This window comes from Borostomias antarcticus (genome assembly GCF_949987555.1).
Source record: "Borostomias antarcticus genome assembly, chromosome: 29".
In the NCBI taxonomy this organism is placed as follows: domain Eukaryota; kingdom Metazoa; phylum Chordata; class Actinopteri; order Stomiiformes; family Stomiidae; genus Borostomias; species Borostomias antarcticus.
In genome coordinates this window covers 2,800,571-2,818,070 of record NC_140262.1, presented here as the reverse complement: position 1 = coordinate 2,818,070, position 17,500 = coordinate 2,800,571, and the positions used below count along the sequence as shown (strand labels likewise).

General features: G+C 49.8%; 1 protein-coding gene across 2 annotated transcripts in view; it reads left to right on the top strand.

Moving 5' to 3' along the window:
- Positions 1–17,500, top strand: part of exoc6 (exocyst complex component 6) — a 40,655-nt gene that overhangs the window by 3,918 nt on the left and 19,237 nt on the right. Inside the window, exons 2-11 of one of the 2 annotated variants that reach the window (XM_084459804.1) lie at positions 3,614–3,785; positions 5,601–5,648; positions 5,784–5,874; positions 7,095–7,140; positions 8,351–8,555; positions 8,709–8,861; positions 9,026–9,094; positions 11,364–11,447; positions 11,558–11,725; positions 13,189–13,260. In XM_084459804.1, the coding sequence (XP_084315930.1) occupies positions 3,614–3,785; positions 5,601–5,648; positions 5,784–5,874; positions 7,095–7,140; positions 8,351–8,555; positions 8,709–8,861; positions 9,026–9,094; positions 11,364–11,447; positions 11,558–11,725; positions 13,189–13,260 (1,108 nt within the window). The remainder of the gene's footprint in view (positions 1–3,613; positions 3,786–5,600; positions 5,649–5,783; positions 5,875–7,094; positions 7,141–8,350; positions 8,556–8,708; positions 8,862–9,025; positions 9,095–11,363; positions 11,448–11,557; positions 11,726–13,188; positions 13,261–17,500) is intronic. The other variant, XM_084459805.1, reaches the window with a different exon arrangement.

The window sequence follows — 17,500 nt, the reverse complement described above, 5'->3', positions numbered from 1 at the left end:
GTGCATCCCTCTGGGGAAGTGCCAGCAGGGAAGAGGAAATCTCTATGTTGAAACAGTCAGGTTTTCTGTGTTGTAAGAGCTTAGAGTAGGCTACCGGACAGTTGTTACCACACCCTGTTTCTGTGTGTGTGTGTGTGTGGGTGTGTGTGTGTGTGTGTGTTTTGGACGGTGTGGGTGTGTCTTCATGTCATAATTTCCTTCCTAAGAATCACTGATTTGACTGAGCAATGGCGTTGGCCTCGCACACAAGTGACATGCTTCGTCACCTCTGCAGTTAGTCACTGGTGGCCATGAACTATCCGTGAAGCATTGAGATAAAGATAAGCCATCGGCTAACCTTCACCTTCACCTTCCTCAACGCTGTCTTGTGGAATTGCGACACCCCAGCCACCGAGGTTGCATGAACACTTTAACGCCTGCAATGCCTTCACACCGGTTTTTTCGCATTTCAATATCTTGATGTCGATTGACTTATGAAATATTCATTTGACGGATTTGCATAATAACCCCGCTCATGATACGGGGCCGTCTGGATTATAAAAGGTTCTCTGGAACGCCAGCGCCAACGTTTCCCCTCAACCGACTTTTCATAACGGCTTTTTTTTTTTTTATCACCCTCGCAAACCTGAGGTCTCGGGGCTATAAATATGATTCATTCACCTTGTGTCAACAACAACAGTACTGCCCTTGTGGTAGTTGGAGAGCGTCGTGCCGTATTACAGTGGAAGCCATTGTGTAGGTTTATCTCCCCGAATAAATCTGTAACCGCGGGCAATAGAGCCGGACGCCAGAACCAAACCAGATACACACACACACAGACGCAAGTTCAAGATCACCAGGAAATGGATTGTTTGATTGATTCGTCGAAGTCAAATTAGGACTAGGGTTACTCACACTTTTGTCTTGTTTTGGAGGCTGGTCCCTGTAGGCTTAACCCTTTTAACCCTGAAAGTACAGTGACAACATTTTGAATATTAATTGGATTTTCCCTATAATACTAGAAAGCGCAGTTTCTCAGCCTTCAGCAAGTGTTGGAGTGAGGAATTTTTTAGATTTGTTAGATATTTTTTTTTATATTATTAAATATTTGTTAGATATTTTTAAAATGTTGCCGGTGACGTGGTCGTATCGAAAGGGTTAAGTCAACCATTGGGTCTAAGGCCTAAGTGGGATGTACAGTCGGCTAGCACGCAGATTTCTGTATGGGGTCCTTAAGTGTTTATTTATCATATTAATAGGTTCATCCTGTAACAGGTATGTTCTAGCGGCGCCACTGCCAACTATGTTACAGACAGACGTGATGTTAGTCTAGTGTTAATTTATCTCTGCGTCATTTTATTTCAGTCCATTGATTTCCCTGCTGACAAGTGTGAGAGAGAGAGGTGGGGAGCTGGGAGGGATAGTGTGTAAGTGAGAGAAATAGAGAGATGGAAAGAGAGAGATGAGAAACGGAGAGAGAGAGAGAGAGAGAGAGAGAGAGAGAGAGAGAGAGGTGGGGAGCTGGGAGGGATAGTGTGTAAGTGAGAGAAATAGAGAGATGGAAAGAGAGAGATGAGAAACGGAGAGAGATAGAGACGGACGGACAGCTAGACGGAGGGAGTGAGAGAGACAGATGTGGTAGACCTACCCCAGGCTGTGGTCTGACAGTGATACATGGCTGTGGTCAAGCAGCGGGCCATTGTGGTCAGACTCAGCATGCAGGCCGAGGCCTACGAGTGGCCAGCTGTGCTTAGTTAGTGCTGGTTTGGCTTTTAGCTTTTAGTTCAATAATGACCCACGCTTCAGACCTGTCCCATAGGCCTATGTTGTTAGGTTTTGAAATCCGACCTATCCGTCAAACTCTTCAGGACAGAATAGGCTATGGGTAGTTCATACACTGATGTTTATGGAGCGGTTTTCAGTGTGTGTGTGTGTGTGTGTGGTGTGTTTGTATGCGTGTGTGTGTAATATGTAAATGAGCAGGAGTGGATTGGCAAGATTTCCATAAACCAACTGACAGTTTAGAAATACAGAAACAAATTCCGTTTCACTGTCTTTATTGCTCTCTTAGAATACAATGTATAGCCTCGCCAGGCACTGATAACTTCGCCACAGAGGTGTGTGTTTGTGCGTGCGCGTGTGTGTGTGGTGTTTAACCAGCTTCTACATTAACCACGAAATGATGCCATGGATCAGTGTTGCTGTGTAGGCATTGTTCTTGTGTATTTGAATATAGCCCACATTTCAGTTTCGGCTTCAGTTTAGGTGTGGCTAAATGTTTTGGTTCCTTTACTAAATATGTCTGAATCAGAATAATGCCTAATGTATCTACTAGGTTTACATCCCACCCCTACCTAGACGGGGCTAGTCTGCAGTATGTCCAGAAGAGGGCGGCCTAGGACCACTAATGACCACACTCTTGACCGCCTCACTTCCTTGGTTTGATCCACTCACTAGTGTTGGCCTGTAGTGGCAGTGGTCTACCAGCAGATGGAGACATACTCTAAGTTAGATAGATAATGTTAACAGCAGTATTAGTCGTAAATGAGACATAGGACAAGGTACACCTCTCATTATAACCTTGCTTTACAGTGTTTGCTTTAGCTATCCATGCTTTTACTCACCCGCACAATCTTGTTGTCCAGAGATTGACGTTGACATTTGGCCTACCTGGACTAACTAACTCAGCCAGCCTACTCTCTCTCCTGGGTTTGACACTGGTCACAATAGTACAGCTATTCCCCTCAGTTCTAGTCCCAGCCTATACCTTCCTCAGTTCTAGTCCCAGAATATATCTTCTTCAGTGCTAGTCCCAGCCTATACCCTCCTCAGTTCTAGTCCCAGCCTATATCTTCCTCAGTTCTAGTCCCAGCCTATACCCTCCTCAGTTCTAGTCCCAGCCTATATCTTATCAGTTCTAGTCCCAGCCTATATCTTATCAGTTCTAGTCCCAGCCTATACCTTCCTCAGTACTAGTCCCAGCCTATACCCTCCTCAGTTCTAGTCCCAGCCTATATCTTATCAGTTCTAGTCCCAGCCTATATCTTATATGTTCTAGTCCCAGCCTATACCTTCCTCAGTACTAGTAGCCCCAGGCCTAAATCTTGTTGTTGCCTACCGCTGCCCCCGGTATTTCATGTCAGCCCAGTGCAGTACGGTCATCTGTCCGGCGCGCCGTGACGGATGGGGATGTGAACGCGTCTGGCGGATTCTGTCTCTCTCCTGCGAGAGCGCAGGCTCATCCATCACGGCCGGCCCACAGCCATCTGGGCTCTCTGGGCGCCGGCCAGCGCCGCACACCGAGCTGGATCCAAGCCTCACAGTCGTCTTGCAACACATTGCAAAACAAGGAACACCTGGTCCCCCTCTCGCCGCCAGCACCCCCCCCCCCCACCCCCCTCCCTCTCCGAGGCTCTTCTGCGTGCCGCTGAGCACCCGCGTCGGCGCCGAGCGTCAGAGAGAACGCGGAACTCGCCGGTTTTATAAGTCGCCCGCGTTAGCGTCGGCGAGCTAACGTGAAACGGGCTAGATTCCTCTGGGGTGTTTGTTTGGTTTTTTCTGCGTGCCGCGTTAGCCGGGAGCTAACTTGTATTCATCATCATGCTCTCCTGTCCTGTGTTGTTCCGTGTTTCAGGTCGGTGTACGATGACCAGCCCCACGCGCACAAGCGCTTCATGGAGAAGCTGGACGCCAGGATACGGAACCACGACCGGGAGATCGAGAAGATGTGCAACTTCCACCACCAGGGCTTCGTGGACGCCATCACGGAGCTGCTCAAGGTCCGCGCCGACGCCGAGAAGCTGATGGTGAGCAGGACGGAGGGGGGGGGGGGGGGGGTCTGTGTAGGAGGAATAGAAAGAGAGAGAGAGAGTCAGAGAGAGAGAGAGTCAGAGAGAGAGACAGAGAGACAGACAGACAGAGAGAGAGAGACAGACAGAGAGAGAGAGACAGAGAGAGAGAGACAGACAGAGAGAGAGAGAGAGACAGACAGAGAGAGACAGAGAGAGAGAGAGAGACAGACAGAGAGAGAGAGAGAGTCAGAGAGAGAGACAGTGTCAGAGAGAGAGACAGAGTGTCAGAGAGAGAGAGAGGGAGAGAGACAGTGTCAGAGAGAGAGAGAGACAGAGAGAGAGACAGACGGACAGAGAGAGAGAGAGAGTCAGAGAGAGAGACAGTGTCAGAGAGAGAGACAGAGTGTCAGAGAGAGAGAGAGGGAGAGAGACAGAGTGTCAGAGAGAGAGAGAGACAGAGAGAGGGAGAGAGAGAGAGAGACAGAGTGTCAGAGAGAGAGAGAGACAGAGAGAGGGAGAGAGAGAGACAGAGTGTCAGAGAGAGGGAGAGAGAGAGAGAGAGAGAGATAGGGAAACAGTCAGAGATGGATGGAAAGATGCAGGGATTAGCATTTACACATCTTCCCAGGCTGCCACGTCGGCCGCACTATGAACCTCTACGAACGATCGTTTTCCAGACTCGTCTCGTCGGTCGGGCGACGGGGTCCTCCTCTCGCCTCTAATCGAGCCTCACGTTTTTTAGATCGGTCGCAGACGGGCCCGCGGAGTTTGCGTTCTTCGTACGACAAGCCGGGCCGTCGGTTAAATTCTCCCAATCCAGTTCATGCATGGACTCCCCCCCCCCCCCCCGCCCACCCATCGGTCCACGGGCCGAGAGCAGAGCACGCAGCTGCGGAGCCGTACGGGCCCAGGCCCGGTTCTCTTTAGCTCTCTTTCCACCTCTGAAAGTGCTCTATGTTGCGCCCACGGAGCCGGGGGCAGGCTGACCCAAGCCGGCAATTACGGCAGCATTGCATAAAGCATATTCAGATAACGAAGGGAGGCAAGATACAGCGCGATCAACCAGGTCACCGGACTGGGCGCCTTTTGTCCTGTAACTAATGAGACTTTTAATAATGCCCAAATGCCCCTTCCTTATTACGACTGTGACCTAATGAGAGTTTTGTATGTGGGAAACCGCAGGGCGCGATGGGCGTAGAGCAGAGCAGACCCTCTCTCTCTCTCTCTCTCTCTCTCTCTCTCTCTCTCTCTCTCTCTCCCTCTCTATCTCTCTCTCTCTCTCTCTCTCTCTCTCTCCCTCTCTCCCCGTGCACCTGCCCACTGTGGCTGGCCGCTGCTCTGTGGAACGAGCTCAGCCGAACTCTCTCCTCCATTTGAAGTGAGTCAACCAGCCAGTGTTTGTATTCAGCCAGGGAGAGGGGGTGAGGGGAGAATGTTTAATTACCAGAAAAATGGCCCCAGGCTCCTGGCCCCAGACAATGAATGGCACATAGAGCTCATTGAGGTGATCGAGAAGGGACCAGTGGTCAATTGGGTCATTGATTTGGATTGTTTGACAGACCCGCGGAGACAAGGAGAGTTCAAAAATCTCCCAGTAAAATTGAGAAGTTTGTCACAGAATCTGTTAGAAAGGCCTGTCACAAGCGATTAAGGCGCATAAAAGCCTCCCCGCCGAACCAGGGTTCAAGTCCCCGCTGCACAGTTAATTTGAATTTGCCCGTCTTTGTCGCTGCCCCCTCATGAAGCATGATCTGATTACAAGGGTGAGCAGTTACAACGGAGGGCACCGAGGGGCTGATTTGTCTCACAAAAGTGATCTTATTTTTTAAGGGCCAAGTTACGGACACCAACCGAAGACTGCAAGACGCCGGGAAAGAGGTAAGCGGCTTTTGTTGTCACGTCAGCCCGTCCCGTCACCGGGAGAGGCGAGGGGGAGGGGCTAGACAGAACCTCGCCGCGACCTCGGGGGTTAATTGCGGGGGCCTTGACCTTCGTGACCTCTGCTTATGTAAGGTCACCGCCCAAACGGAGGAGGTGATTCGCTGCAGGATCCAGCAGAGGAACATGGCCACCACGGTGGAGAAGCTGCAGCTCTGTATACCAGGTGAGACATTATACCAGGTGAGAAGTTATACCAGGTGAGACATTATACCAGGTGAGAAGTCATACCAGGTGAGAAGTTATACCAGGTGAGAAGTTATATCAGGTGAGAAGTTATACCAGGTGAGACATTATACCAGGTGAGAAGTTATACCAGGTGAGACATTATACCAGGTGAGAAGTTATACCAGGTGAGACATTATACCAGGTGAGAAGTCATACCAGGTGAGAAGATATACCAGGTGAGAAGTTATATCAGGTGAGAAGTTATACCAGGTGAGACATTATACCAGGTGAGAAGTTATACCAGGTGAGAAGTTATACCAGGTGAGACATTATACCAGGTGAGAATTTATATCAGGTGAGACATTATACCAGGTGAGACATTATACCAGGTGAGAAGTTATACCAGGTGAGAAGTTATACCAGGTGAGACATTATACCAGGTGAGAAGTTATACCAGGCAAGCTGTTATACCAGGATACCAGGTGAGAAGCTATATCAGGTGAGCTGTTATACCAGCTGAGCTATTATACCAGGTGAGAAGTTATACCAGGTGAGCTGTTATACCAGGTGAGAAGTTATACCAGGTGAGCTGTTATACCAGGTGAGAAGTTATACCAGGTGAGAAGTTATACCAGGTGAGCTGTTATACCAGGTGAGCTGTTATACCAGGTGAGAAGTTATACCAGGTGAGCTGTTATACCAGCTGAGCTGTTATACCAGGTGAGCTCTGTATACCAGGCGAGATGTTTATCAGGTGATCTGTGAATACTGTACAAGGTGAGATGTTATTTACCAGGTGATGTTACATATACCAGGTGGGATGTTGTCAGGCAAAATTAGTAGTAGCTACGGTCTGTGAACCAGGTGAGATATAGCAGACATAGCAGGTAAAGCTTTTATAACCAGTTTAAAGTCTAGCTGTGGTTACCAGGTGAGACTAGACGCTGGCTGCGCCTACCAGGTGAGGTGTTCAAGTACAGGCTAGCTCCGTATACCAGGTGAGATGTTTATCAGGTGATCTGTGAATACTGTACCAGGTGAGATGTTATTTACCAGGTGATGTTACATATACCAGGTGGGATGTTCAAGAACAGGCTAGCTCCGTATACCAGGCGAGATGCGAGCACACGCTGCAAACCATCTTGTTTTTCTGCAGCTAATTTGAAGACGAGCTAAACCTCTCTCCCCCCCCCCCCCCCCCCCCCCATTCCTCTGCAGTCCTAGAAATGTACAGCAAACTGAAGGAGCAGCTGGAATCCAAAAGGTATTTTACACTCTGCGCCCTTTTCTTTGACATGCTCCGAGATTTCGCCCTGCTACACGCCTCCATAGAGCAACGCCGTTCCTGGATGGGGTGCGTCAGGGGACCAACCTTGTGAACTTTATTCACCCGAACAGGAGAGGGGTTATATTTACATGTCGATCTGTAAAAAGGGGATGTGAGGTTCACTCCGAAACCCCGAAAATAATGACCCTTGTCCATTAATGTCTGCTTAATCAGTCAGAAGACACCATGAAAGAGCTCGCCATTCAAACGCAGGACAATTGACCTTGTGTGTGCCCTTCTTCACAGCAAGGCCCGCACACACAACAGGGCTGTCACGGACTTCAGCCAAATGAAGGCAATCAGCGTAGTGCCCCTCTCCCAGCGCTGTGTGTGTGTGTGTGTGTGCGTGCGTGCGTGCGTGCGTGTGTGTGTGTGTGTGTGTGTCCCCGGAGCACTAATGACTTGACCGGGACATGGCTTAAGCACACTCTCTGGGATCCTCCCAGAGTTCACATGGACAACACACAGGACGAGAGACACACAGAGAGACACACAGAGAGACACACAGAGAGACACACAGAGAGACACACAGAGAGACACACAGAGAGACACACAGAGAGACACACAGAGAGACACACAGAGGGACACACAGAGGGACACACAGAGAGACACACAGAGGGACACACAGAGGGACACACAGAGAGACACACAGAGAGACACACAGAGAGACACACAGAGGGACACACAGAGAGACACACAGAGGGACACACAGAGAGACACACAGAGAGACACACAGAGAGACACACAGAGGGACACACAGAGAGACACACAGAGAGACACACAGAGAGACACACAGAGAGACACACAGAGAGACACACAGAGAGACACACAGAGCCAGAGACACAAAGGCTTACAGTACATGTATGCACTCAGCCACACACACACACACACACACACACACACACACACACACACACACACACACACACACACACACAGTAGAGGCCAGGGTCACCCAAACCCTGCATTTTAACCTCCCCCAGACCTGTATGAGAATCCCTCTACACGTGTTAGACAGCATGTCTTTGTCCCGCCTTCCTATTTGACGACATCACGCGCCGAATTTTGAGTTCCGTTGAGTTCTGAGGGTTCTATGTTCCGAGCGTTCCGCCGTTCTCCTGACCCCCCCTGTTAATCCCGCCTCCAGGTACTATGCCGCACTGAAGACCATGGAGCAGCTGGAGAACATCTACATCCCCAGGGTGAGCCAGTACCGGTTCTGCCAGATCATGGCGGAGAACCTGCCCAGGCTGCGGGAGGAGATCAAGGACATCTCCATGTCGGACCTCAAGGACTTCCTGGAGAGCATCAGGAAACACTCGGACAAGATCGGAGAGACCGCCATGAGACAGGTGGGGGGTCCCGGGGCCGGGGGCCGGAGGCTAACCTCTCGGCGTCGAACAACGTGGACCGCAACTACACTCCCCTGTCCCTCTCTCTGTCCTGTTCGGTCTCTCGTGCGGCGCGTCAAAACGTGCGTCTCTCTCTCTTCCTCCCCTCCGCAGGCGCAGCAGCACAGGACGTTCAACAGCGCGGTGCAGAAGCAGGCCAGCCCGGGCTACGCCAAGCCGGTCTACTCCCTGAACGGACGCGCGCCCGCGCAGCACAACGGCCTGGCCCTGGAGGAGGGCGGCGAGGAGGACGAGGCCGACGAGGAGGTACGCCCCCACCCCCACCCACCCGAGACCCCGCCGTCTCTTCATTCCGGCTTCTTCTCTCGGAAATATCGCCCCGACGTCATCAGTCCATAGAAGCGTATCGCAGACGGAGACGTAATTGTTCATGTATTGTCTTGTCCCCCCCCCCCCCCCCCCCCCTACAGGTTTTAACAGCGCAGGACCTGGTGGATTTCTCCCCTGTCTACAGGTGTCTCCACATCTACACTATTTTGGTGCGTACACCGCCCACCGCCTGACCCGTGTGGGGTTGGTCAGTCCACAAACGACACTGCTGTTGCATTGCAGATTTATTTTACCCCGTGTTTTTATTCCGACGTACAGCATTCCCACGTACGAAACGACACGCCCGTCGAACGGGAGACGCGAGATTCGTCGGGTGGCAAAGGGTGCCAATTAATTAAAGTGGGATATGGCTTTGCGGTGCTGGGCCAGGCTAGTCACAGGCCTGTAGAATTAATAGTAGTTAATTGAAGGTATTGGATCAACAGCCAAACAAAACCAACCTCACCACTTGTGGAGAGAGTTCACGGTTCCACTGCCACTTAGCTTGACACGCTAATCCCCCGAGTGTGAATAGCCCCTAAGCCTATTGTTTTCAGACCTTTGCTGCCAAACAATGGCCATAGGCCCAGCAGCTTAATGGCATTCTTCAGTTAACCATAGACAGCTTAGGATCAGCCATACTGAGAGAGATGGGGAGAGAGCCGGCCAGCGGCTCAGGGCCGGTGATGGTCCATCACCGAGTGGGATTCCTCCAGGGTCCGGGCCTGGGGGTCAAAATAGTTCACCGCGCTTCATTTGAATACTTCGGTTTTACGTGACTTAAGGTGTTGTTGATTTACGTCGCCGGGCCGTCTCAGGTGGGGTTAGGCTATGCACTTTTTTCGACGCGTCCTCGTCGATTCCAGGACGCCGGGGGGAGCTAGAGCGAGCGCACCCCCGCGTACGTGAATAACATCGGAGCCGAAGAGAGGCTGAAAAGGTCGCATCAGATCACTCGACTGTTTTCCTTTATGCTTCAAGTGATTCCGTCCCAACAGCAATGAGTTGTGTAAGGCTGGGATTTCCAGAGTTTGGGTTGGCACGGCCATTGCTGTTATTGCAACGGGGGGGGAGGAAAAAAATCAGGGCAGAGGGCCGGGGTTGTTAGTCTTTTGCTCGGGGAGGGGGGGGGGGGCAGTGGGGGGCGGGGGGGGGGCTAACATCTTCTCATCTTGTGTGCGAACTAATCCCGCAGTCTTGAGCGGAGCGAAGCCTCCGGCGTTTAATAGGATTGACCGAGCGGTAACCTCCCCTCCGCCGCGGAACAAAAACCCCGTCCGGGGAGCGCCGGCGCATTCATGTCGCGCACGAACCGCCGCTCATTCAGGGGCCCGGCGGATGAGTCAATGGAGAGCGCTCTCTCCTGAATAGAGCTTTTAATGAGAGCACGGGGACTTCTGACTGGGAGAGCTCCTGGAACCACATCACACACACACACACACACACACACACACACACTGCGTGCGTACGCACGGAGAGAGAGGCGCGCACGCGCATTCTCTCGCACGCCCACGCGGGGACGGAGCATGCACACACACATCTCCTGCGCAGGTAGGAATGCACGGAGAGACACAAACACAGGTCTCACCCCCGACAGGTGGGGAGCCATCAGCGCTTTTATGCGCGATAAAAATCATTGTTTTGTTTCACGGGATTATCGATATGATCACTTCTGCATGAAGCGCCTCTTCAGAATAGCTGTTGTAGATACGCATCTTTTCAATTCCATAACCGAGTGTTTCATCCCGTACACGCCCCGGAGGTATAAAATACTTCATGATGAAGTTATGAAAAACCCTAGCTAGCCAACGCGGCGCAACAATATAGCCTATAGTGGTCTCGTCTCTGTCTCCCCATATCTCTCTCTCTCTCTCTCTCTCTCTCTCTGCCCCCCCCCAAGCCTACAGGCTATGTCTGCAGCAGCTTCTCGCACCAGTCGAAACATTTCTATCTAGAACAGATCATCGGTGGGGGGGGAGATCGGCAGGCAGTTTAATTGCGCCGGTTTGATGGTTTTGGCTGATTTAGACAGCGGCCGCCTCCGGCATTGTTGCGTTTGGAACCGACCGTTACTGTTAGCCTGTGTTGTTGGTTACACCTCAGTCTGAATGCCCAGGAGGCTTGGAAAAAGAGCTTCTAGAACCATCCGTGACTCACCGTTCACCTCTTTAAGAGCCCGCGTATTGCCGGCGTGATTGACAAGCAGGTGTTTAATGCTTTAGTCAAAGTCTACCTTCATGTTAACATCATCGCACCCAGAATGAACTCTGAACAATAAAGTAATAAGTTCAATACACCAACCGGCAATGACTTGGTCGTTAGATGCCTGTTTTGTTGTCGTATGTTCTCATCTGCCTCTTTTGAATGCCCCTAGTTGTGATTCCCCTGAAATTAGTAACATTTAAATGTGATTAAATGTAATGAAACTCTCTGTCTCAGGGTGACCGAGAAACGTTTGAGAATTACTACAGGAAGCAGAGGAAAAAACAGGCAAGGCTAGTGCTGCAGCCCCAGGCCAACATGGTGGGTATGACACACACACACACATACACACACACACACCCCCTCTCCTCATGTTCTGCTTGGCTTTGACTCTGAACGGATCTATTTTCATCCACCCCCCCCCCCCCCAGCACGAGACGGTGGAGGGATACAGGAGGTACTTCAACCAGATTGTGGGCTTCTTCGTGGTGGAGGACCACATCCTGCACGCCACCCAGGGGCTGGTGACCAGGGCCTTCACGGACGAGCTGTGGAACATGGCCCTGTCCAAGATCATCGCCGTGCTCCGCACACACTCCGTAAGTTGGCAGCACACACACACACACACACACACATGATTACACGCTCAAATGCACATACAATCATAAATGCATACAATGCACACGCATTCAAAGGGACAATCGCAACATACACAATCTTGAAGATCAGACCATATTAACACACACACACACACACACACACACACATCCACCTGGACGGAGTGAGGAGTAAGTGACCTGCCAGGCGAGGTGAGTGGTCAGCCCGAGCCACGCAGAGCGCCTCGGGGTCACGGGGAGCCTGCGGGCCGGCCTCTTTGTGATTGAAAGTCCAGTATGAGCAGCAGAGGTCGGGGGGGGAGGGGGGGGGCCGAGGGCCAGGGGCCTTTGTTTGGCCCCCGGGACCCAGGCTGTGAGCCCTGTTAGCATAATCCCTGCTTGATTTACAACTGACTGGGCCCTCCAAACACACTCCTGCTCCAGCAGTGGGGAATATGCAGGCTTAATCTGCTGTTATTGTTGCAATCTGTCCTCATTAGTCTCAGCTGAGTCCTCCATCAGGTCGAGTGAATGGGAGGCTTCTGAATGGAGCCCACCAGGACGGGGCGACCTCCAATTATCATTCCAAACGCCCCGGCCTTCTAAATCAACCCAGCCCAACCTCGGCCGGCCTCGGCCCCCAGCCCCAGCCCTGAGCACCAACCAGGCCACAGCTAGGCCTCCGCTGCTCTGGTCTCCCGGTCCGCTGCTCGCGGTCTCTCCCGGCGGTAGTCTCCCAACCCAACCAGGCCACGGCTAGGCTTCACTGTCCAGTCTCCCAGCCGGGCCACAGGGGGCACGTGTGTGTGTGTGTGTGTGTGTGTGTGTGCGTGTGTGTGTGTGTGTAAACACGGAGGCTGGAAGCTGCTGCTGTGTGTCAGTCCCCGGGCTGCGCTCATTCAGCCCAGTGATTTACGCACCTCTCCGGGCCGGTGGGACACTTGGAGACAGACTCCCTACGTCAATGTACCATAAATCACCACTGTAATTCCCTGAGAGATAGAGAGACCTGACTCTACTGGTCAGAGAGGGACAGTGAAAGAGAGAGACAGACCGGACAGAAAGAGACTTGACCTTTCAGAGAGTGAAAGAGAGAGACCTCACTGAAACTCAGAGCAGAGAGAGAGAGAGAGAGAGAGAGAGCTTCTCCATGGTCCACTGTAGAGCTCAGATCAGCTGTTTTTGAGTGCTTTGAGTCTGATATCGACTGATCCTGAGGTGCTCACAGATGAGTATTTATGTGGGGGGGGGGGGGGGCGGCCTTGGGGGGAGGGGGGGGGGCGGGGGGGCTGGAGAGAGAGAGGCTAAAGTTTCTCTCTCGCTCTCCATCTCTTGCTCTCTCTCTCTCTCTCTTGCTCTACCTCTCTCTCCGCCCCCTCTCTACCCCTCTCTTACCCCTGACCCCCCCCCCCCCTCCCCCCTCATACTCCCACCCAGCTAACGTCCCACGTTGTTCCTCCCTCCAGTCCTACTGTAACGACCCAGACCTGGTCCTGCAGCTGAAGAACCTGATCGTCATATTCGCCGACACGCTCCAGGTGGGTTCCACTCTGCCGACCCACACACCATCAACGCACTTAATGAGTTCAGCCGTCGGCCCAACGTATGACTGTGAGCCCGCTCGCCCTGCGGTCACCGTTCACTCTCAGCCTGAGCGATCAGTGATGTTTGAATGGTTTTGTAACTTGGGCCCAATCCCAATACTCCCCCTTGGCCCTACCCCTACATTTTGCACAGCAAACAGCCCTCCAAACCGAGGGTTTTCAGATGCTGACTTGAAACCGAGGGGTAGATGAAAACTCCCAGGATGCTTTGCGAACCGAGGCATTGATATGGAACACTGGTTGCTGGTGCTGTGAAAAAACTTGGGAAAGAAGTCAATTATCTTCACAAATAGCCATTCAAAATGTTTAAAATCTGTGGAATAACTTAGTTTAATGTCGGTGCAAAGGAGTGTGTCATTGGATCGTTATGACACGCAGTTCTGAAAAATCGCTATTCACCATGTCAACTGCATTTCGGTGTAACTGCATTTTGTCGTCCCAGGCTACTGGGCTACCTACATGTTGAATCTAATCTAATCAACAGAACTTTGTGTAAACAATGATTTTTGAGTGACCGTTGATTCCATGTCCCGTGTATGAAGTCTGAAAAGTAATCCAGCAGTAATTACTCTGCGCTCATGATATCACTGCATTCTATGGGCAGGATTTATTGATCCCCCCAGGGGGGAATTTGGCGTTTCAGAATTGAAAATTCCTGAAAGGTTGGAGCGGAGAGAAACACTAGATACAGAGAAACAAAAAAGAAAGAGACACTAGATAAGAGGTGGGGGGTGAGGGGGGGGGGGTAGCAGCATAATAAAGGGATATCAGGGGCGATATACATCCATATGGACAGTAACTGTGCAGTATGGAATAGAATAAGATATATGTGTACCTGCATAATTAACAGTGAGAGACAGAATAACAACAACAAAATCCAGAAAAACATTTAAAAAAAGTTATAAATTGATTTGCATTTGATCGACTGAAATAAGTATTTGATCCCCTATCAGCCAGCTGGCTCCAACAGACTGGTTATGTCCATGAGGCACACAAATTAGTCCTGTCCCTTTAAGAGAGTGCTTCTTATCTCAGCTCATTACCTGTATAAAAGACACCTGTCACAGAAGCAATCAATCAATCAGATTCCAAACTCTCCACCGTGGCCGAGACCAAAGAGCTGTCCAAGGATGTCAGGGACAAGATTGTAGGCCTGCACAAGGCTGGAATGGACTACAAGACCATCGCCAAGCAGCTTGGTGAGAAGGTGACAACAGTTCAACAAATGGAAGAAACACAAAATAACTGTCAAAAGACAAAGATCTCACCTCATGGAGTCTCAGTGATCATGAGAACGGTGAGGAATCAGCCCAGAACTACACGGGAGGATCTTGTCAATGATCTCAGGGCAGCTGGGACCACAGTCACCAAGAAAACAGTTGGTAACACACTACGCTGTCATGGGCTGAGATCCTGCAGCGCCCGCAAGGTCTCCCTGCTCAAGAAAGCACATGTACAGTACAGGGTTAGGGTTAGGGTTACAGTACAGGCCCGTCTGAAGTTTGCCAATGAACATCTGAATGATTCAGAGGAGGACTGGGTGAAAGTGTTGTGGTCAGATGAGACAAAAATCGAGCTCTTTGGCATCAACTCAACTCGCCGTGTTTGGAGGAGGAGGAATGTTGGCTATGACCCCAAGAACACCATCCCCACCGTCAAGCATGGAGGTGGAAACATTATGCTTTGGGGGTGTTTTTCTGCTAAGGGGACAGGACAACTTCACCGCGTCAAAGGGAAGATGGACGGGGACATGTACGATCAAATCTTGGGTGAGAACCTCCTTCCCTCAGCCAGGGCACTGAAAATGGGTCATGGATGGGTATTCCAGCATGACAATGACCCAAAACCCACGGCCAAGGCAACAAAGGGGTGGCTGAAGAAGAAGCACATTAAGGTCCTGGAGTGGCCTAGCCAGTCTCCAGACCTTAATCCCATAGAACATCTGTGGAGGGAGCTGAAGCTTCGAGTTGCCAAACGTCATCCTCCAAACCTTAATGACTTGGAGAGGATCTGCAAAGAGGAGGGGGACAAACTCCCTCCTGAGATGTGTGCAAACCTGGTGGCCAACTACAAGAACCGTCTGACCTCTGTGATTGCCAACAAGGGTTTTGCCACCAAGTACTAAGTCATGTTTTGTGAAGGGGTCAAATACTTATTTCACTCATTAAAATGCAAATCAATTTATAACTTTTTTGTGACTTTTTTTGTCATTCTGTCTCTCACTGTTAAAATAAACCTACCATTAAAATTATAGACTGGTCATTTCGTTGTCAGTGGGCAAACGATCAGCAGGGGATCAAATAATTATTTGGCTCATTCTTCACTGTATGTGCCCCTCCCTTTTTAAGGGACCAAAAGTAATTGGAAAATTGTTTGCTCACTTCCATGGCCAAGTATGTGTTATTCCCTCTTATTTCATTTACAAGGAGCAGATAAAAGGTCTAGAGTTCATTTCAAGTGTGGTACTTGCATTTGGAATCTGTTGCTGTCAACTCTCAATATGAAATCCAAAGAGCCGTCACTATCAGTGAAGCAAGCCATCATTAGGCTAAAAAAATCAAAACAAACCTGTCAAAGAGATAGCAAAAACATTTGGTGTTGCCAAATCAACTGTTTGGTACATTCTTAAAAAGAAAGAACACACCGGTGAGCTCAGCAACACCAAAATAACTGCAAGACAGTTCAATTTGTTGTCATTCATTCACCCTTCACCTGATTTGGATGTACACTAAATACCCTCAAATTAAAGCTGAATGCACTTAAAGCACATATTGAGTGTTTAATTTCAAATCCATTGTGGTGATGTACAGAGCCAAAATGATGAAAATGGTGTCAATGTCCAAATATTTATGGACCTAACTGTATATCTAGTAATACACATGTATACATGCATACGAGCACACCTCTATGACACACGGAAACTCTCAGGCACTGTTGTAGTCTGATGGCTGCTGGCACAAAGGAATGTCTGAACCGCTCTGTATTGCACCTGGGTAGGATGAGCCTGTGGAAAACAACTGTGTTGATAACAGAAAAAAAAAAAAATCCCTGGCGAAGAAAGACCCATTTACAAAATGTAAACCATTGGTGAGCCTCAAAAACAGGAAGGCCAGATTAGAATTTTCCAAAACACATCCACAAAAAAAGCCTGTACAGTTCTGGAACAACATCCTATGAACAGATGAGACAAAGATCAACTTGTACCAGAATGATGGGAAGAGAAGAGCATGGAGAAGGGAAGGAACTGCTCATGGTTCAAAGCATACCACCTCATCAGTGAAGCATGATGGTGGTACTGATGTGGTGTGGGCATGTATGGCTGCCAATGGAACTGGTTCCCTTGTATTTATTGATAATGTGAATGCTGACAAAAGCAGGATTAATTCATGTTCAAGTGTTTTGGGCAATATTATCTGCTCATTTTCAGCCAAATGCTTCAGAACTTGTTGGACGGCGCTTCACAGTGCAGATGCCGAGATGGACAATAACCCGAAGCATACTGTGAAAGTAACCAAGAGTTTTTCAAGGCAAATAAGTGAAATGTTCTGCAATGGCTTAGTCAGTCACCTGACATGATTCCAATTGAGCATGCATTTCAGTTGCTGAAGACAAAACTGAAGGCAAAACGGCCCAAAGAACAAGCAGGAACTGAAGACAGTTGCAGTAGAGGCCTGGCAGAGCATCACCAGGGACAAACCCTGCATCTGGTGATGTTTATGGGTTCCAGACTTCAGGCTGTCACTGAAAAGAATTTGCAACCAAATATTTATAATGACAATTTGATTTATGACTATGTTAGTTTGTCCAATTACTTTTGGTCCCTTAACATATACAATTTGTCGTTCACCTGATTTGGATGTACAGTAAATACCCTCAAATTAAAGCTGTGTGCACTTAAAGCACATATTGATTGTTTAATTTCAATCCATTGTGGTGATGTACAGAGTCAAAATGATGAAAATTATGTCAATGTCCAAATATTTATGGACCTAACTGTACATCTAGTAATACACATGTATACATACATACATACACACACACACACACACACACACACACACACACACACACACACACACATACGTGCACACTTCTATGACACACGGAAACTCTCAGGCACTGTTGTAGTCTGATGGCTGCTGGCACAAAGGAATGTCTGAACCGCTCCGTATTG